This window comes from Diabrotica virgifera, chromosome 9 (assembly GCF_917563875.1).
Source record: "Diabrotica virgifera virgifera chromosome 9, PGI_DIABVI_V3a".
Classification (NCBI taxonomy): Eukaryota; Metazoa; Arthropoda; class Insecta; order Coleoptera; family Chrysomelidae; genus Diabrotica; species Diabrotica virgifera.
The window spans coordinates 202,250,517-202,272,364 of record NC_065451.1 but is presented as its reverse complement, the minus strand read 5'-3'; the positions used below and the strand labels follow the sequence as shown (position 1 = coordinate 202,272,364).

General features: G+C 32.4%; 1 protein-coding gene across 5 annotated transcripts in view; it reads right to left on the bottom strand.

The window, feature by feature from the left end:
- The window catches only part of LOC114336846 (restin homolog), a 169,696-nt gene that overhangs the window by 136,204 nt on the left and 11,644 nt on the right, over window positions 1-21,848 (bottom strand). For 4 of the 5 annotated variants that reach the window (XM_050661518.1, XM_050661519.1, XM_050661520.1 and 1 more), the window contains exon 2: window positions 19,542-19,798. In XM_050661518.1, coding sequence (XP_050517475.1) covers window positions 19,542-19,779 — 238 coding nt within the window. In that variant the 5' untranslated portion in view covers window positions 19,780-19,798. Of the gene's footprint in view, window positions 1-15,923; window positions 16,071-19,541; window positions 19,799-21,848 lie in introns of those variants that run through there. The other variant, XM_050661521.1, reaches the window with a different exon arrangement.

Here is a 21,848-nt window from a genome sequence, read left to right as displayed (position 1 = left end):
ATAACTCGGTTAAAAATTATTATTACGAAAATCAGGAAGTGACCAAATCAAACTTTAGAGTCTTCCCTAAAAGATCCTGAAGAAATTTATGTTTTTATTGTGTTACTAAGCGGTTATTTTTAATTATTAACAATGAGCGCTAACTTATTAACACTGAGCTTATTAACAGTGAGTGCGAAAGAGATACACCATTCCGGCAGTCCAATGGTGAATTTTACTCGCACTCACATTGACGGCCGCCTCAATACGCTCTTAGCAGTCATTGTTAATAAATAAAAATAACAGCTTAGTAATAAAATAATGACAAACATTTCTTCAGGATCCTGTAGGGTGCTTTAAACTTCGATTTGGTCACTTTCTGACTTTCATAATGATAATTTTTAACCGAGTTTTTAAGTCGTGAAAATGGTCATTTTCGCATTTTTCAAATTTTAAATCGCGTATAACTCGACACCAATTAATTTTTAGAGAAAAATCATAAGAGACCTTTTTGCTCCGAATAGCCCAAATTATCTAAAAAAAATTGTCCGAAGTGAAAAAATTGTTTTTGTGAATTTGTTAAAAAAAATGATTTTAACAATTTTTCGACCACAGTACCGCCTGGACCCCGATTTTTGACCCTTCGCTTCGTTATCGATCATTCGCTATCTGTACACTAAACAGATACGAAGCGAATACGTTCGATAACGAACCGAAGGGTCAAAAATCGAGGTCTTAGCGCCTTGTGGATTTGTTATAAGGACCTCATTTTGAGTAAGTTTGTGCAAAAAAAATCGGATTGGAATAATTTACTTAACGGAGGCGACGATACAGCCTGGACTACAAGTAACGTGAGTTGTGTGACATTTGGTACAAGCTGAGGTCACTCTCGAACTGCATTTATGAACTTTGGTTTTTAAATATTAAAGGTTAAATAGATAACAAGCAATACCTGGCTTTAAAAGTGGACTTTTACTTTCTAGATTTAAAAAAAAGACATTTTTTAAATACACTAATCACAAAAAGTAGGTATCGCAGAATTTTTGAAACAGAAAAAAAGTTTAAAAATAATTTTTAATTTTTAGTAGAATGTTATAATACTCGTCTATTAGACCAGGGCCTAGATTCCGTGCACTGTAGATATCTACATGTCGCTTTCTATCGATATTTGAATATCAAAATATTTGAATTTTTAGCTTTAATTGAATTATTTTCTAGTTTTCCTAGGTTATACTCTAATTGATAAACTAGAGCAAAACTAGAAAATAATTAAATTAAAGCTAAAAATTCATATATTTTGATATTCAAATATCGATAGAAAGCGACATGTAGATATCTACAGTGCACGGAATCTAGGCCCAGGGCGCATCTGTAAAAATATTAGTACATTTGGATGTTGGGAGGAGACTCATATATTTTTACAGAAATTGCTTGAAAATAACTCATATAATAATATTTGAGTTATCCTCCCAGTCAAATATGTAGGTCCGGAACATTGTGTAAATAATCAAAATGTCAAAAAATGAAGGAGAAATTCGATTTTTTCTTCGTTTTTTGACTATAACTTTAAAAGTATTCCCTTTCGAGAAAAGTTGCACAAACATAAAAGTTGCGTAATTAAATTTCCTACAATATAGGATTGGTTAAAAATTTTAAAAATTGTCACTCTTGTTGAAAAATAGCTATAATTGCGAAAAAACCATACAAAAACAAGTATTCGCATTTTATATTTTTCAACCATTTATGTTACACTTAGGACCTTCATATTTTACTCAGAAAAACTATATGATATAATAAAACAATACTGTAAATTTCATTAAGATCGGTTTAATAGATTTTGCAAAATAAATTTTGAAATCCAGCTTTCGCAAAAAAAATCATTTTTTCAAAATGTTGCAGGACTGAAAATAAAGCAGACAGCAAGTTGAATTTTTTTTACATGTAGAAAAATACTGTGGCTTTCACTTGCAATTAGCAAAATTAAAATCGGTTAACTACCACGACGTCAAGAATTTTTTTAAATAAACATTAATTTTTGGTGCTACGCGCAGGACAGCGGATACGTTTGCTCTGATTGGGCATTCCAATGACCTTTGATAATGATTGATAGATTTTAATTTTTAGTATATTTCGATATAAATTTGTTTATTGCAAAACAGAAACACATAATCTGTCCTTTGAAATAACACTTTTTTTAGCAAAAACTTTCTTTGTTCATATATTATAACTTGAGAATAAAAGTTTTTTATTTTTAAACATATGCAATTGTTTAAACAATATTTCACAAACAATAATCAAATTAGTTTGATTTTTGTGAAATTAAAATATTAAAATACAATAAAATATAGAGCAAGAAAATAATATATCTATTAGATAAAGATTGGAAGAAATTTTGGTGTAAATCAACTTGTGTGAATCGAACACCGCTGTCCTGCGCGTAGCACCAAAAATTAATGTTTATTTAAAAAAAATCCTGACGCCGCGGTAGTTAACCGATTTTAATTTTGCAAATTGCAAATGATAGGTACAGTATTCTTCTATACGTAAATTCTTCTATAAAAAAACATTCAACTTGCTATCCGCTTTATTTTCAGTCCTGCAACATTTTGAAAAAATGAATTTTTTTGCGAAAGCTGGAATGCAAAATTTATTATGCAAAATCTATTAAACTGATCTTAATGAAATTTACAGTATTGTTTTATTACATCATATAGTTTTTCTGAGTAAAATATGAAGGTCCTAAGTATAGCATAAATGGTTGAAAAACGTAAAACGCGAATACAGTAAAACCTCGATATAACGGACTAATCGAGGGAACGGGGTGTCCGTTAAAGCCGAAAGTCCGTTATATAAAAATATGTTTAAAATAAATCAGACTATTTAGAAATGTGTCCTCATTATGCTATAATAAAAAGTTTATTGAAATTCTTTGTAAAATATAGCGTTTGGTATCCACGGGGACCCCGTTGTTTTGCAATGTATCTTGGTATAAGCAGGGTTAAGTATGTATAATTTTAACAGGACGTTTTTAATTTTTTTACATTTAACCGGATTTCTAGTCCGTTATATCCGAAGTCCGTTAAATAGAGGTCCGTTATATCGAGGTTCTACTGTACTTGTCTTTTTATGTTTTTTTTTCGCAATTTTGCTATTTTGCAACAAGGGTGACAATTTTTAAAATTTTTAATCAATCCTATATTGTAGGAAATTTAATTACGCAACTTTTATGTTAGTGCAACTTTCCTCGGAAGTGAACACTTTTAACGTTATAAAGAAAAAACGAAGAAAAAAATCGAATTTTTTCTTCATTTTTTGACATTTTGATGATTTAAATAATGGGTGCGTTCGGACGACCACAGCGGCTGGACAGCTGAGCCAGCAGTAGCTGTCAGACGTCACCGCTGGAAGCCAGCCGCTGAGAGATTTACTAAGCTTTCCCTATCACGGCTGGATTCAACCACTCAGCCGATTTCTGCTGACAGCCAGCCGCTATGGTCGTCCGAACGCACCCAATGTTCCGGACCTTTTTGACTGAGAGGATAACTCAATTATTATTAGGTATATGAGTTAATTCCAAGCAATTTCTGCAAATAAATATGAGTCACCTCTCAACGTCCATCTCAAAACAGATGCGCCCTGGACTGGTACGCATGTGTCTACAAACCCATACCATTTCAAGGTCAAGCGTGATTTTGCAGAAAAAAAAAACAGTAAACAAAACGTCGTTTTAACAGAGAATAATTTATTTTGGACATTTGTGTTCGAGAATTTGATCTGTCTGCTTGAGTTTTCAATGAGGTGCGTCCTACAAAACATGAGTAATAAATATATCGTCAGAACAAGCAGCCCAAATTGTAGGTTTAATTGGAGATGGACGATCGCAGCAAAATGCTGTTGATGTTATGGGAATCCACCAATCCAGCGTTTTGAGGGTGCTTTAAGAAAGTATAGAGAAAGTGACGGATACACAACAAGACCAATTGCAGGACTTCCCAGGTGCACGAACCCAGATAAAGTATTTTCTGCTAAAAATTAAAAATTATTTTTAAACTTTTTTTCTGTTAAAAAAATTATGCGATACTTTTGTGAATAGTGTATTTTTAAAGAAAAAACTATTACATTTATGGTTATAATTTTTTTATACATTGTTAAGAAGGTTTCGGGGTATACAAAACAAAATTTTTGGCACTTTTAGTTGTTTTCAGCACTGCAGAGGGTGTCTTTTAAAAGGTGCATTTTTCTCTAATTAGCGATCCCTGGTGCACACTGGGTGCCCTCACTGTGTATTAAAAACTGCAAATAGTAGGTCAAAACTTTTTTTACATAATTCTGCCCTATTTTGATGTCTCGATGCTCCTTCTACTGGCTTGAGCAATATGAGCTTTTTGGCCCTCAGTAATAATGTAATCTTTCATTTGGCATTAATTAAATTTATCAAAAATACTTATTAGTTTTCTCAGGTTTCGATAAAAATTAATGCATTTAAATAGCATTGGACCAAATTTTTCGCCTAACCCCTTAAAGTGATATCCTTGAACACGAACTGGTGTCATCACATTTTCATAATTTCATATATTTATCATGTAATCTAAAGGTTTTTACAACCAAAAATGTGGCTAGTTGCAGCTACTTTCAAGATGTTTCACTGATGATGATCCGACCGGACCGAAAACGTTATGAAAATAATTATAATCTGTTTAGATAATTTTTAAAATTTTTATAAAAATATATGATCATACATAAGAAATGTTTACTTCAGTGTACGCTTATTTAAATTATGGTATACAGCCAATCACTGGGATTTTCCCTTTTGATTTTTAAATGAATTACAAAGAAAAGTAGTTTCAAAAGTGTGAAAAATATTTAATTCCTGGCTGAGCGCTTTTGGCTTCCAAAGTCATTTTCAGAGCCACACAGCCACAATACCATCATGAAATAGGGATCCCATTGGTCAAAAAATACAAAAAAATTTTCTTCAAAACATAAAAAAAGTTTCCAAAAAAACATCAAAAAGATAGCACATTAAAACTCCACAAAACATATTAAAACTACGAACTACGCGATCATGCAATGCAACGAGCGCATCCATGGTCTAGTTAGTTTTTGCAATTGTAAAACAATGTTGTGACTTTGCCCTTATTAAATCTATTTATGTATCTACTTATATCGAATGGATCATAGTGTAGGAAACAGAGGTTGAACCTTGCAAAATAAACACAAGTCCGGTTTTATTTTTTTTTGAAGTTATACTTCTTTAGGCGCGATTGAGAGTAAAATTTCATAATACTGCGCGCATGCGCACACAGACAGTATGGCGTTTAGTTGCTATCTTTCAAGTTTTTTAAAGACTTTAAAGTTTTTCAATTTTTTTTATGTAAACAAAAATTATATCTTTTTTTTTTGTTTTATATTGTATCTACTAGTAGGTTAGTTATGTAATTTCTTTGTTTTTGGGCATAATAGGGACTTGTCCCTCTGCCCTTGCTTATGTATAATAATAATAATAATAATAAAGTTATGTATAAATATATCAGTGAAAGAAAAGGTGTGAAAAGAACATATTAGTGTTTTTAGTAAATATATTTATTATAATTTTTGTGTCTTTGGATTTGTCTTCCTCAGGAGTAAGATGAGTATTATTAAAACATTTTATTGTATATTTATTATACTTGTCTGTTTGTTACCGTGAATTGTCATTAGGTACGTCCGAACCGATACAGACACAGTCCTCGTAGCGTATTTGGTATAGCATTCGGCCAGAGATCGAGAGGTTTTGAGTTCGAATCCGGAGCAATCCTATACTTTATTTTTTATTTTTTTGAAAGCGGTAAGCACAAAATTAGTTTGGTGTTTAAAAAAAATTAAAACAAACTGTTTAAAGTATATTTATTTTTAAGAAATCATATAATAGAAGTATAACTTCTTACGTGCGTACAAAGTACACACACATTCTTTTCTTGTATATCAAGGGGTGCTTATTATGAGACTAATTTTTTCTTAAAAAATTTCGCCCCAGAACCCCCCTTTCATCCCTTTAAAGGGGGTAATTTGTGGTTTTTGCGAAACGTAGCCTTTCCTGTATGTTTTGCAAACAATTTACTTAATAGTAAAATGAAGAAGACTATATTTCCTATTTATTTCCCGACAGCATATGTCTATCACCCACCGTTTAGCGGGTGTGGCACCCCAAACTTGATAACTTTTAAAAAATATGTTTTTAAAAAAAATTATTTTTCCCTAACTGTAATGAAAATTAAGAAGAAACCCTGCGGAAATTAATCACAAATAAGTGGCTGATTTTTTGATATCGGTTTCATTTAAGGGCAATTGTAAATTTTTTAATTACAGGGTGTTACATTTTAAAAAACCCCTTTTTATACCACCTGAACCGCCTATGCTAGAGTAAAACAATTTTCAGCGATTATCCATGTACTGATTTATTTACAAATTTCTATAATGCACCCCCATTTTTTTCCGGAACCACCCAAAAAAAAAGGAAAATGAATAAAGAAAGTGATTTTCTTGGAATCTTTCACACACCATGCCCTTTATTAAAATGCTTCACATATCATTTTGTGCACGTTCTTATTACCCATGCATGGATACCAGAAGCGATTTCTTGATGCAACCCCTGGAGCCAAAAAAAATAAAGCGGGGGTTGAAAAATAATTTTTTTTCTGCTTTTTGGCCCATATTGACATATGCTCTATCGATAGGGTTTTTCATAAATATATATGATTATTGCAACATTCCTGCGGAAACTACCCTTATCCTTGAAAATAAACTGCAGAAACTACCCCTATCCCTTGGCGAGCATGTTTTTACGATTTTCTCATTACCTATGCATTTTTTTAAAACAAAACTTATACAGAACTAAAGACCACTATTTTCTCTACAAATAAGGTCCTATCCATTTTTTTCGTATAAGCAACCGTTACGGCACAGTGGCGCCGTAAACCTCAGAATTGATTTAGCGGGCTCCAGTTTTGTTTTTTTTTTCGTCACCTATTCATTTTATTGATAACGTACTTCTGGAAAATAAAAGAACACACTGTCTGATACACATTATTACCTATGCATATTTTATTTTCTTTGCGCCCTAAAGCCACAGTGGTGGCCCAAAATCAATTTTTGATTATTTTCTTTATTAATTCTCCATTTTTTTGGGGTGGTTCCGGGAAAAATATGGGGGTGCATTATACAAATTTGTAAATAACACTAGTAGGTACATGGATAATCGCTGAAAGTTTTTTTACTCTAGCATAGGCGGTTCACATGGTATAAAAAGGGGTTTTTTTTAAATGTAATTAAAAAATTTGAAATTGCCCTTAAATGAAACCAATACCAAAAAATCAGCCACTTATTTGTGATTAATTGCCGTAGGGTTTCTTCTTAATTTTCATTACAGTTAGGGAAAAATATTTTTTTAAAAACACTTTTTTTAAAAATTTGTCAACTTTGGGGCGCCACCCCCGCTAAACGGTGGGTGATAGACATATGCTGTCGGGAAATAAATAGTAGGAAATATAGTTCAATTCATTTTACTATTAAGTAAATTTTTTGCAAAACGTACAGGAAGGGCTACGTTTCGCAAAAACCACAAATTACCCCCTTTAAAGGGATGAAAAGGGGGGTTCCGGGGCAAATTTTTTTAAGAAAAAGTTCGTCTCATAATAAGCACCCCTTGATATACCAGAAAAAAAATAAAACCGGACTTTTGTCTATTTTGCAAGGTGTAACCTCGTGTTTCCTACACTATCAGAGTGCTAACAACAGTATAGAGATTTCGAAAATCTAGCTTTACTTACCCTTAATTTTTTATATCTTTATTAGTTTTTTTTTAACATTATCACACAATGAAAAATTTCAATGTGCAAAAATAAATATACTCATTAAATATTTAATGAAATTAAAGAAAGTATAATATATTTTTAAAGGAAACAGATACTTACCATTGGTTAGTTAGATCACTATACTCAATATTCATACGTCCACCATTTTATAACAAATACTCTTGTATTTAACAAAACAATATACAGGGATCCTAATAATTAAAACAGTCCATTTGAAATATCTTCAATGGACCAAGTATTTTCGGGGTACACCGAAAAAACATGAGTATGTAAATAATTACCCTCGTTCTGGGTAGAGGCACTATTTTTTCCTTCAGTTTTAAATACTAAAGAAAAGAAAATTATCCTTAGAAGTGTGCCCTCAAATTTCAAAATCAATGTTTTTAGCATCAAAAAGTGGATATTTTCTGTAAAATTCGACATAATATAAAGTCTTGGAACATATTCAGCAAGCGACTGAGAAAAACCCAGCCCCTTTACAAAAATAACAATACACGAACGCTTACAGATTTACCTACTTTTCCAAAAAATGTGAGTTCATACAAAGCAGTGGCGCACCCACGGGGGTTTGGGGGTTAAAACCCCTCCCAGGGCACATAAAAAAATATAAAGAATAGTAGGAAAATGTAACTTGTCTTTCAGAAACAATACAAAAAAATTTCGGTGCCCAAGCGAAGCTAGGACAAATAATCCCAGACAAAAAGTCTCCACAAATTATCCCTGGACAAAAAATCCCCGGACGAATAATCCCCGGACAAAAAATCCCGGATAAATAATCCCCACAAATTTTTTTGGACAAAATATACCCACAAAAAAATCCGAGAGATATATTTGCTGCCGAATAGTCCTCTAAAAATTTTCCCGTGAATACAATTGACTCAAATGTTTGTCAGCTTCAGTGCGTGAGAGCTATAGCAATCGCCATGAAACCGCTTTTCGGCACGAAAATAATGATTAGCAATTAAGATTAAGCATGAATTGTCATTTCGATTACCAAATTTCGAATTTCAATTCCATGCCGAAAACTTCAAATTTTACATGACAAACGAGTGCGAGTTTTTTCAAAAATCGTGGAAGATATGGGGAATGCGCTAAGGCTGTGGGAACCATGTTGTAATTATTCGCTTAAATCTTTCACGCACTCTGCTTTGAATAACTATGTTCAAAACATTGCCTATTCGTGATAAGAACTGCTGGTCCTGAACACGATAATCTTGATTGTAATGCTAAAAAACCTGTTACTATTGTAAATTTAACGTCAAAAATATTTAGTTATTATCATCATCAATGACGTTATAACGCTTCGAGTGTCCTTGCGAGTGTTTTACTATTGCCTTCCATGTGTCGGTCCTGAGCCACTATTTTTCATTGTCTCACTCCCATTTTTTTCCAGATCTTCTCTGACTGCATCTTTCCACCTTTTTCTAGGCGGTCCTACAGACTTCTGGCCTCTTCCCGAGCAGCTATGTTTGGTTTGATTTTTGGATAAATTTTTCGCATGACATATTCTAAGGCCAGGTTAAACAACAATGGGGACAACGGATCTCCCTGTCTCAGTCCAGAATTTATTTATTTATTTATTTATTTACGGGCGATCCCATTTTACAAAATAAGTACAATTTTAAAACAAGTACGATAATTAAAAAAAATACAATTAACATGTTAAAGGTTTAAAACAAAATTTAGCCAAAACATTTATAAGCTAAAAATTACAAGACAATTAAACATAAAAGTACACAGACAAATAATATAAATAATAAACATAAAAAGTAGGTACCTACATCTGATAATAACCGTCGTTAAGTGATATTTGACAATACGGCCTTAAATCTATTTAAGCTGTAGGAAAAGTCAAGTTCCTGAAATTGATTTGCAATTCTTTGGCTTCGAGATAAGAACGAATAATGAGCATAATTTATTCTATGCGTTGGTACAGAAAATGAAACCAATTGTCTTGTCTGGCGGTTGGGAACTGCGAAATTAATTTTGGCTAACATATCTGGGCAGTCGATTTGTGAGTTAACCAACTAGTGTAGGAAACAAAGGTTGAACCTTGCAAAATGGACACAAGTCCGGTTCTATTTTTTTTCTGGTATATCAAGGGGTGCTTATTATAAGACTTACATTTTCTGAAAAAATTTCGCCCCGGGACCCCCTTTTCACCCCTTTAAATGGGGTAGTTTGTGGTTTTTGCGGAACGTAGCCCTTCCTGTACCTTTTACAAAAAATTTCTTTTATAGAAATATGAAGAGGACTATATTTTCTATGATTTAATTCACGACAGCATCTGTCTATCATCCACTGTTTAGCGGGGGTGGCGCCCCAAAGTTGACAAGTTTTTAAAAAAGATGTTTTAAAAAAATATATATTTTTCCCTAACTGTAACGGAAATTAAGAAGAAATCCTGCGGCAACTATTCACACATAATTGATTGATTTTTTGGTATAGGTATCACTTAAGGGTAATGGCGCTTTTTTTTAATTACAGGGTGTTACATTTTAAAAAACCCCTTTTAATACCATCTGAACCGTTTATGCTAGAGTAAAAAGACTTTCAGCGATTACCCATGTACTGGTGCTATTTACAAATTTGTATAATGCACCCCCATTTTTTTCCCAGAACCACTCCAAAAAAAAGAAGAATTAATAAATAAAGTGATTTTTTTGGAATCCTTCACACACAATGCCCTTTATTAATATGTTTCATATATCATTTTATGCACGTTATTATTATCCATGCATGGAGACCAAAGGCGATTTCCTAGTGCAACCCCTGTAGCCAAAAAAAAAATAAAATGGGGGGTTGAAATTTTTTTTTGTTTTTTGCTTTTTGATCCATATGGGCATATGCTTCATCAATAGTGCTTTTCAAAAATATATATGGTTATTGCAACATCCCTGAGGAAACCACCCCTATCCTTGAAAATATACTGCAGAAACTACCCCTATCCCTTGGCGAGCATGTTTTTACGATTTTCTCATTACCTATGTATTATTTTTATACAAAACTTATACAAGGTTAAAGACCACTATTTACTCTAAAAATTAGGTCCTATTCATTTTTTTCGTATAAGCAACCGTTACGGCACAGTGGCGCCGTAAACCTCATATATGCTTTGGCGGGCTCCAGTTTTTGTTTTTTTTTTCGTCATCTGTTCGTTATATTGATAAAGTACTTATGTAAAATAAAACAACACAGTATAACCTACAAATTATGACTTATGCACATTTTACAATCTTTGCTCCCCAAAGCCACAGTGGTGGCCCAAAATCAATTTTTGCATATTTTCGCCACCTACACGCATTTTATTGCATTATTGCTACCTTAATAGCACAATATTTACCCTTAGGTGGTCGCTAAGCAGTGGCGGATCCAGGGAGGGGTGATGGGGGTGATCACCTCCCCCCCTCTCAAACCAAGTGATATTATATTCAAAGATTATAAAAATATTCATTTATTTTTATAGAAATTTAACCAGTTGGCACCCCCCTCTTAACGATGCTGGATCCGCCACTATCGCTAACGCATAAACAGTCATTCTTATAAAAATAATATTAATATAATAGAAGTATTTATATAAAAATAAATGAATATTTTTATAATCTTCAAATATAATATCACTTGGTTTGAGAGGGGTGGGGGTAATCGCCCTCATAACCCACCTGGATCCGACACTGTTTAGCGATCACTTAGGGGTGAATATTGTGCTATTAAGGTAGCTTTAACGCAATAAAATGCGTGTAGGTGGCGAAAATATGCAAAAATTTATTTTGGGCCACCACTGTGGCTTTAGGGAGCAAAGAATGTAAAATGTGCATAGGTCGTAATGTGTAGGTTACACTGTGTTGTTTTATTTTACATAAGTACTTTATCAATAGAACGAACAGATACCGAAAAAAAAAACTGGAGCCCGCCAAAGTATATATGAGGTTTACGGCGCCACTGTGCCGTAACGGTTGCTTATACGAAAAAAATTAATAGGACCTAATTTTTAGAGTAAATAGTGGTCTTTAACCTTGTATAAGTTTTGTTTAACAATAATGCATAGGTAATGAGAAAATCGTAAAAACATGCTCGCCAAGGGATAGGGGTAGTTTCTGCAGTATATTTTCAAGGATAGGGGTTGTTTCCGCAGGGATGTTGCAATAACCATATATATTTTTGAAAAGCACTAATGATGAAGCATATGCCCATATGAATCAAAAAGCAAAAAACAAAAAAAAATTTCAACCCCCCATTTTAATTATTATTTTTTGGCTACAGGGGTTGCACTAGGAAATCGCTTTTGGTGTCCATGCATGGGTAATAATAACGTGCACAAAATGATATATGAATCATATTAATAAAGGCATTGTGTGTGAAGGATTCAAAGAAAATTACTTTATTTATTAATTCTTCTTTTTTTTTGGGTGGTTCCGAGAAAAAAATGGGGGTGCATTATACAAATTTGTAAATAGCACCAGTACATGGGTAATCTCTGAAAGTCTTTTTACTCTAGCATAAACGGTTCAGATGGTATAAAAAAGGTTTTTTTTAAAATGTAACACCCTGTCATTAAAAAAAGGTCTATTACTCTTAAGTGAAACCTATACCAAAAAATCAATCAAATATTTGTGAATAACTGCCGCAGGATTTCTTCTTAATTTCCGTTACAGTTAGGGAAAAATATATTTTTTTTAAAAACATCTTTTTTAAAAACTTGTCAACTTTGGGGCGCCACCCCCGCTAAACGGTGGATGATAGACAGATGCTGTCGGGAAATAAATCGTAGAAAATATAGTCCTCTTCATATTTCTATAAAAGAAATTTTTTGTAAAAGGGACAGGAAGGGCTACGTTCCGCAAAAACCACAAATTACCCCCTTTAAAGGGGTGAAAAGGGGGGTTCCGGGGCGAAACTTTTTCAGAAAAAGTTAGTCTTATAATAAGCACCCCTTGATATACCAGAAAAAAAATAAAACCGGACTTGTGTCCATTTTGCAAGGTTCAACCTCTGTTTCCTACACTAAACTTAAATAATAGAATTAAGTCGTGATGTAATCGACGGCTTTTTAATGTAGTAATATTTAGCATCTGTAAAATATCGTCATAATGCATATACTGGCCAAGTTTAAACGCAACATGTCTAAGAAGTTTATGTTACACATTCTCAATTTTATCACTATACAACTGATAATAGGGAGACCACACCGAAGAGCAATATTCCAGATGGGATCTAACCAACGAACAATATAGAATCTTTAATGGTTGGATGGATGTAAAATCAGAAGTAACTCGTTTGATATATCCAAGAAGCCTCAAAGATTTGTTAATGATGGTTTTAAAGTGCTCATGAAAAGTTAGTGAGGTATCTAGCCATATTCCAAGATCTTTGATTACAGTTTGTGATGAAAGAACATATGTATTAATACTGTAATCATATAGTAAAGGGTTATTAGTTCGATAAAAACGCATGACATGACACTTATTTGTATTCAGTTCCATACCATTATTGATGCACCAACTTTGAAGTTTAGTCAAGTCGTCTTGTAATTTTTCAGCATCTTCACTTGACCTTATTACAGAAAATACCTTTAAATCATCAGCAAATAGGAGTACCACACCATGGTGAAAACTATTAACTATATCATTAATAAACAGATTAAACAATAAAGATCCCAAGTGAGATCCTTGTGGTACGCCAGAAGTTACAGAAATTTCATTGGATTTAATACTGTTAAAACGTACAATTTGTTTTCTATTGGAAATATAATCTGCAAACCATTTTAGTAACGATCCAGTGATATCAAAACTTTCAAGTTTAGTTAATAGGAGCTCATGATTAACTCTGTCAAATGCTTTTAATAAGTCTGTATAAATAGCATCAACTTGATGACCTGCCTCCATTGCTTGTGTTATACAACTAATAAAATATAGAAGGTTGACTTCTGTAGATTTACGCAGAAAGCATTTGATATTTCCTCACCTCTTCTAACTTGTAAGAGGTGCAAGAAGTTACTTACACAAATTTGCGTTACCGCAGTCAGTTTCTTAGGTACGCCCAGCTCGGCCATTATATACCATAGTGTAGGATGATTAATTGAATCATAAGCCTGTTTGAAATATATAAAGATCTGATGCACGTCTTGATTATAAGTACCCCCAATCCTTTCAAGCATTTGTCTAATAGTAAATATTTGATCAACAATCGATCTTCCGGGCCTGAAATCACACTAGTGGTCACCAACTATATCTTCGGCGTATGGTAGTAATCTTTTTAGTAATACCTACATAACGAAAAATATTTAGTCATCAGTTTCAATTCACTGCAAGCAGCATTTCAGAAACCTGCTTCAAAAGCTTTCAAAAGCTATGTCAAAAACCTGTGCTCTGCGTTTTCATAAGAAAGCTAAACATTCTTAATAGCGCAGAAGTTTTTCATGGATGCACACAGATAATAGGCAATGTTTTGAACTTAGTTATTCAAGGCAGAATGAGCAAAAGATTTAAGCCAATAATTGCAACATGATTTCCACAGCCTTAGCTCATTTCCCATATCTTCCACGATTTTTGAAAAAACTCACACTCGTTTGTCATGTAAAATTTGAAGTTTTCGGCATGTAATTGGAATTCGAAATTTGGTAATCGAAATTAAAATAATTCATGCTTAACCTTAATTACTAATCATTATTGTCGTGCCGAAAAGCGGTTTCATGGCCATTGCTATAACTCTTATGCACTGAGGCTGAAAAACATTTGAGTCGATTGCGTTCACGGGAAAACTTTTAGAGAACTATTCGGTAGCAAATATTTCATGGGGATTTTTTGTGGAGATATTAATTTGTGGGGATTATTTGTCCGGGATTTTTTGTGGGGATTTTTTGCCTGGGGGTTAGTTGTCCGGGGATTTTTTGTCTGGATATTTTTTGTCCATGGATAATTTGTGGGGATTTTTTTTCAGGGATAATTTGTCCGAACCCCGCCCAATCCAACCCCCCTAGAGGAAAATTCTGAGTGCGCTACTGATACAAAGGTTACCCCCGCTAAGATAGGCAAAATGCCTTCACTCCCAGAATTCAATTTTTTTCATTTTTTTTTTAGTTCCATGTGATTAAATAGGTAATAACACTAAGCGCAATTTTAGCCCACCTCTCCCCTAATACCGAAAATAAAATGTAATTTTTTCGATCTTATTATTATTTTTCCGGTGGGTTACAATCAATTTAAAAATTTCAAGAAATTCCAAATCCATAGTTGTGGCTATTTCAAAACTTGTAGATTTTTTAGAGACCCGTGTAGGTTGAGCGTTGAGCATACAACTTTTTTTGAGATGGCTACAGGTCTAATTGTTTTTATTTTGTGTTTTATCAAAAAATCTATTTCTAATTTTTCAAAATTTTTCCATACGTTGTGCCACCTTCAAAAACTTGAAAAAACTGGTTTTTTTTATTCTTGTGGAGTTTCTCTATTTTATAGACTTCAAAATAGATCAAATCAAGATTTTTTATAGATTATATATCTTACCTTGAAGAGGAATATTTATAATCAATGCTTGAAGTAAATGAACCCTTAGGACATTCAAAAATTGGGCGAAACACCTTTAAACTCTCAAAAAATCATGTTTTTTAAAACTTGCAAAAAACCTAAAAACCTCAAAAAACATGATTTTTTTGTGGGTTGAAAATGTTTCGTCCAATTTTTGAATGTTTACAGGGTGATTGATTATTGGGGTCAATAGATCCGCTATAGTAATAGATAGCAATAAAAGTTAATAACAAAAATTTTAGCCACCTTTGAGCTTCACATTACAAAATTAGTTAGAATGTTACAGGGTGTTCGATAACACAGTGGCAGACCAAACTTATGTTTTTTTAAATCCACGAGGAAAAATTTCCTGTAGTTGGCTGTATACCATTACAAAAACATAAAATCCTTTATAAAAGGTATATTTATTAAAATCCCTATACAGGGCTACATCAAAGACAGAACTAGTTTTCAATCGGTTGACCGATCATCATCAGTGCAATCCTAAAATGTGTACAACCAGATAAAATGATGCAAAGTATTTGAAATGTTGACTAAGGTTAAAAAAATTTTTATAGGTTATACTCACTTAGAATCTACATGCAAGCCACCAAAGTAAAAATAGCAGGGTAAAACCCTTTACAATTGATCCGTCATCGGAACATATGACTAAGATGTGAAATATAACATGGATGATTAAGATATCCAATGTTTTTCGCCCGAGGTACCAATGAGCTCTATCTGACAAGTTCACATCATGACTGTATGGAAGCAAGTGATTTTGATAACGGAAATTCTGAATGGTGACATGACAAGAATGACAGTTCCACAGGAAGTTATAATTTCCCTGTTGTTTTGTGGTATTTATTGTAAAATTTGTTAAATTAATAACAATAAAAACAGTCGTTCCCACTGTGGTAGATAGTCTGTAGAAATGGAAATCGACTTGATGTAAATGTTAAAATATTGTAATGGAGGAAGTAGGCAAACCACTTGTGTAATGTGGTTTGCCTACTTCCTCCATTACAATATTTTAACATTTACATCAAGTCGATTTCCATTTCTACAGACTATCTACCACAGTGGGAACGACTGTTTTTATTGTTATTAATTTAACAAATTTTACAATAAATACCACAAAACAACAGGGAAATTATAACTTCCTGTGGAACTGTCATTCTTGTCATGTCACCATTCAGAATTTCCGTTATCAAAATCACTTGCTTCCATACAGTCATGATGTGAACTTGTCAGATAGAGCTCATTGGTACCTCGGGCGAAAAACATTGGATATCTTAATCATCCATGTTATAATTCACATCTTAGTCATATGTTCCGATGACGGATCAATTTTAAAGGGTTATTACCCTGTTATTTTTACTTTGGTGGCTTGCATGTAGATTCTAAGTGAGTATAACCTATAAAATTTTTTTTTTAACCTTAGTCAACATTTCAAATACTTTGCATCATTTTATCTGGTTGTACACATTTTAGGATTGCACTGATGATGATCGGTCAACCGATTGAAAACTAGTTCTGTCTTTGATGTAGCCCTGTATAGGGATTTTAATAAATATACCTTTTATAAAGGATTTTATGTTTATGTTTTTTTAAATGGAACACCCTATATTTTATTTTAAATTCGAAATCCTGTTAACTTCTCCATCACAAAAATATAAAGGTTTGTTATGTTATACAGGGTATTTACAAAGTTATAACCAATTTTATATGAAAATCGTAACACTCCCTGTAAGTATAAATAATAATAAGCAAAACAGCAATGGTTTATTAATGCCATATTTTTTAACGTATTGTCAAAATTTTCAAGAATGGTTGATATTGCTAATTTTCTTTATATCAAATACAGGGTAAGTCAAAACGCAAGTACATTATTTTCTCAGTAATTTTAAATGGAACACCCTGTATTTTATATCACTATTGAAAAGTACCATTACCGTACTTTAATTTTTAGATAACATTCCCTATGTCTAAATTTATTAGTTTTCGAGATATTTTCATTTTTCAATGGACCAGTAGCGTGGCCACCCAAATCACCAGAATTTAATAAACTGGACTGATTTTTTTGGAGTTGCGTTAATAATGAAGTTTATAAAATACCTCCAACAACAAGGGATGAGATGAAAAATAGAATACAAAGTGTATTTCCATGTGTTACTTTACAAATGCTTCGTAGAGTAAGTAGCTCATTCAATGATCGTTTTTAGGCGTGCATAAATGTGTTAGGAGATAATTTTGAACACCTTATGTAATTAAATATTAAAAATATTTTATTAAAAGTAGCTTCTAATTTTTTCAAACATGTTTTTTTGCAAAATGTATTACTGATAAATTATGTTTCGTTCTTTATTTGTTACATTGTTACATTTACATACAAAAGTAGTGTTTAATTGTCTTCACAAAATAAATGTTGTATTTTGTGTTTGTGTGTTTTTTTTAATTTATTACTAATTTTCTTTGTTTATTTGTTGCATTTACATAAAAAGATAGTTTTTAATTGTTTCAAAAATGTTGCATGTTGTGGTTGTGTTTTTATTTGTAAAATGTATTACTAATAAATTCTTTTTATTTCTTTATTTGCTACAGTGTTACATTGATTACCGGATTGATAATCGGTAATCGTCAATTGTCAATTCAGTCATGGCTTATTTAAAATTTAGATAAATTTAAACACCTAAAATAATTTTCTCTGAAAAATGAAAATAACTCGAAAACTAATAAATTTGGGCATAGGGAATGTTATATAAAAATTAAAGTACGGTAATGTTACTTTTCAATAATGATATAAAATACAGGGTGTTCCCTGAGAAATTACTGAGAAAATAATGTACCTATTTGCGTTTTGACTCACCCTGTATTTGATATAAAGAAAATTAGCAATGTCAATAATTCTTGAAAATTTTGACAATAAATAAAAAATATGGCATTAATAAACCATTGCTGTTGTGCTTATTTTTATTTATACAGGGAGTTGAACTTGTTACGATTTTCATACAAAATTGGTTATAACTTTGTAAATACCCTGTATAACATTACAAACCTTTATATTTTTGTGATGGAGAAGTTAACAGCATTTCGAATATAAAATAAAATATAGGGTGTTCTATTTAAAAAAACATAAGTTTGGTCTGCCACTGTGTTATCGAACACCCTGTAATATTCTAACTAATTTTGTAATGTGAAGCTCAAAGGTGGCTAAAATTTTTGTTATTAACTTTTATTGCTATCTATTACTATGGCGGAGCTATTGAGCTTTACCCCACTAATCAATCACCCTATATAAAAAAAATAACCATAAAATACTATGATTTGATCTATTTTGAAGTCTATAAAATGAAAAAATTCCCCAAAACCCCTAAAAACCGGATTTTTTAACGTGGCCACCCTTACGGTAAATTCTGAAAAAATCAAAAATGTGTGTGTGTGTGTGTTTATGTTTTATTGGCACTGGTTAAGCAACCAACTGGCCAGTCAATGTGTTTTGAATTCTCTCTTTTACAAAATATATGCTTAGTATCTAAATTTAAAACTATTAGTACTACTGTTTTTTTTTTACTCTGTTTTTTTTATTATTTTTTTTTTAATATATTTTTAACATTTTTTTTATTACATTTTTTTTTTGTATATTTTTTTTTTCGCGCTAAGACCTACAAAAATATATTTATTGATAAAATACACAAATTCACCTGCCACTATCTCCAAAAAGAAATGTACGATTTAAAAAAAAATGCTTTTTCAAAAAAAAATTAACAAGTTTTGTAAAAGCCTCAATGCGTGTGAACTTTTTGAAATTTTTAAATTTAATGAAACCCACCGAAAAATAAATTAAAACGAAAAATAACGTTTTTCGGTTAAGGGGAGGGGTAGTGGATTAAAATTGCGCTATTATTCTTTAATCGCATACAACGTAAAAAAATTAAAAAAATTCAACTCTGGGAGTAAGGGAATTTTGGCTATTTTAACGGAGGTACCCTTTCAAAGTCAATGTCTCTTGCTTCGAAATAGTGGGTTTTTTTTCTAGAATTCAACATATAAATTCTTGGAACGTTTTCAGAGAGCAACAAAATGTTTCTCTGCAAAAATCTGTACCTTTACAAAAACTATGTGTAAGTACTTTAACCAAAAAATACGACACAAATAAAAAATAAATATAATATGAAAAATAAATAAACATAAATTAAAAACTCACTCTTTGTCGGTGTCGTAGGAAGAGACGGTTTATGTTGATTACCACATAACCTTCCTATTTTGCTGGGAGGCCTTATTCCAGACGCTTTAGAAAGTTTTGAACTCGCCACTGACACATTATCCAGCGACGTAACACTAGCACTTAACGAAGAAGCACCCGCGGGAGGTTGTTCGATCTCTGAGCCGGCACTTTTGCCATTGTTTGTTTGGGCACTGTTATCACTTGGCACTTCACTCATGTTTGGCAGTTAGAGATATCTGAAACAAGTCAAAATAAATGTCAATCATAGGTCATGGTCACTTGAAAAGTCAGTCAATGGGAGCAAGAGTAGGATATTACCTCCGAATTCTATCCTACTGCATGGATTTTAATGAAATTTTGAGCCTCGCCTCTACTTTTCTCCTAATTCAAAGTCTACCCTATGCCGATGTGTGCTTTTATCTTGGGAGAGGTTCCCACCTCTTCTTAGGGGTAGAAAAATTTTTGGTTAAAATTACAACGAACCTAATTCTAAGTGAAATTTAATAAAAAAATTTCCTCTTGGTAAAAGGTATATTAGTTTAAAAAGCCCTAAAGGGCTACAAACATATAAACAAAACGTTTTCGCTCTGTCACAAGAGCATCATCAGTATTACAAGAACATGGTGAGCAGGGCTGCTTTATCCATTAGGCAATATAGGCAGCTGCCTAGGACGGCAAATTGTGAGAGGGCGGCACAGGGGCGTCATACAATACCTTATATATGATGTAATGATAAAAAAACTGAAAGTATTTTTTGTAAATTTCAGTCATTTTCAGTTTCAGGGGGGGGCAACTTCCTCCCCTAACCCTATCAAATGACGCCCCTGGGGCGGCAAAAATACTGTAAAAAAAATATTTGTATTTAAAATTAAAATCGAATAGCAAATAAATAATATGTATATTCATCATTCATCCATCAATGAAATAGAAGTGGGCATTCGTTTTTAAATAAAAGAAATTGCATTCATATCAAAAATAAAACAAACATTATTTATGTTATCTTAAACCTAACACTATTCATCCAAAAAAACGGAAGTCATAAATTTAGTGATTATTGGGCCGCCAAAAGCTCGGCAAATACGATAATTGACTGAACACAGCAATATTGCACATTTGCAGAAACTAAAGATTAAGTAGGAAATCGAGTTAGAGTTGGGATTTTCAAACTGTATTATTACAAGTACATAACATTACATTCGTGTTGTCGCACTGATATAATACTCCAGCCAGGGAAATACGCAAGAAATAGACCATGTTCGGGACAATGAAATATCAAGGTAGCTGACTTTTTTAGTTATTGTTGACTTGACCTATAGGATGAAAACCTACATGTTTCCTGTCTAGAGTTCGTGTTTTTAATTATTAACAATTTAGTGCAATCAACGCGATTTTTTTCATTTTTTGCACTCAAATAAAAAGCTAAATAGTTGACATAAAATTACAAAATTTATTTTTTTAGAACATTGAAAAACCTTCAAAATGACGATTTTGAAAGTCAAAAAGTTAATTTGTTGCTTCGTAAACTGCAAAATAGCTGAAAATCGTTATTTATTAATAACTTTTACTAAAACTAACTTAGAACTGTAGTGTTTCACTTTACTCAAAGTTGGGTATTGGGGTACATAACAAACTCCCAAAACTTGAGACCGATCCATTAATTAGTTTAAAAGTTAGGTATTCTATTTGTTTATCCCAGAGTCCTTTGTTTTGCAATAACAAATGACAGAAAATAACGAAGATGCGTATGCCAAATGAAAGTAGAAAAGTGATATAGACCTGGATCCCGCGTAAGAAAAAAAAGTTGATTAATAGCATGCTGAAAATTTGTTAATAGCTTAACGGTGTCTAGTCGGACAAACATTGATGCACGGGAACACTGGAACAGGGGAAGTTTTAACTGTGGAGCATGATAAACGTGTCGTTCTGACAAGTTTATGATGGTGAAAAATAGCAAGTTTTTTTTAAGTTTATTCAATAGCCAACGTTATATAATATATGAAAAAATGTTTGTCCGACAAAAAGGTTGGGCATTTTAACGAGTCCGACACGTAGAATATGTCACATCACAGGAACTATGTTGGTGATAAATAGCAGTCTGATTTTTGCATGAGAGTTTAATGAAAGGTTAAAAAAGCAATTGGAAGTTCTGTCGGACAAAATTAATGGGAAATTTTCCTAGTCGGACATTCTAAACATGTAAGATATAGACAAAAATGTTGGTGATAAATAGCAAGCTAATTTTGATTTGTTTATGTACAAATTATAATTTGTAACGCAAAAAGTTAT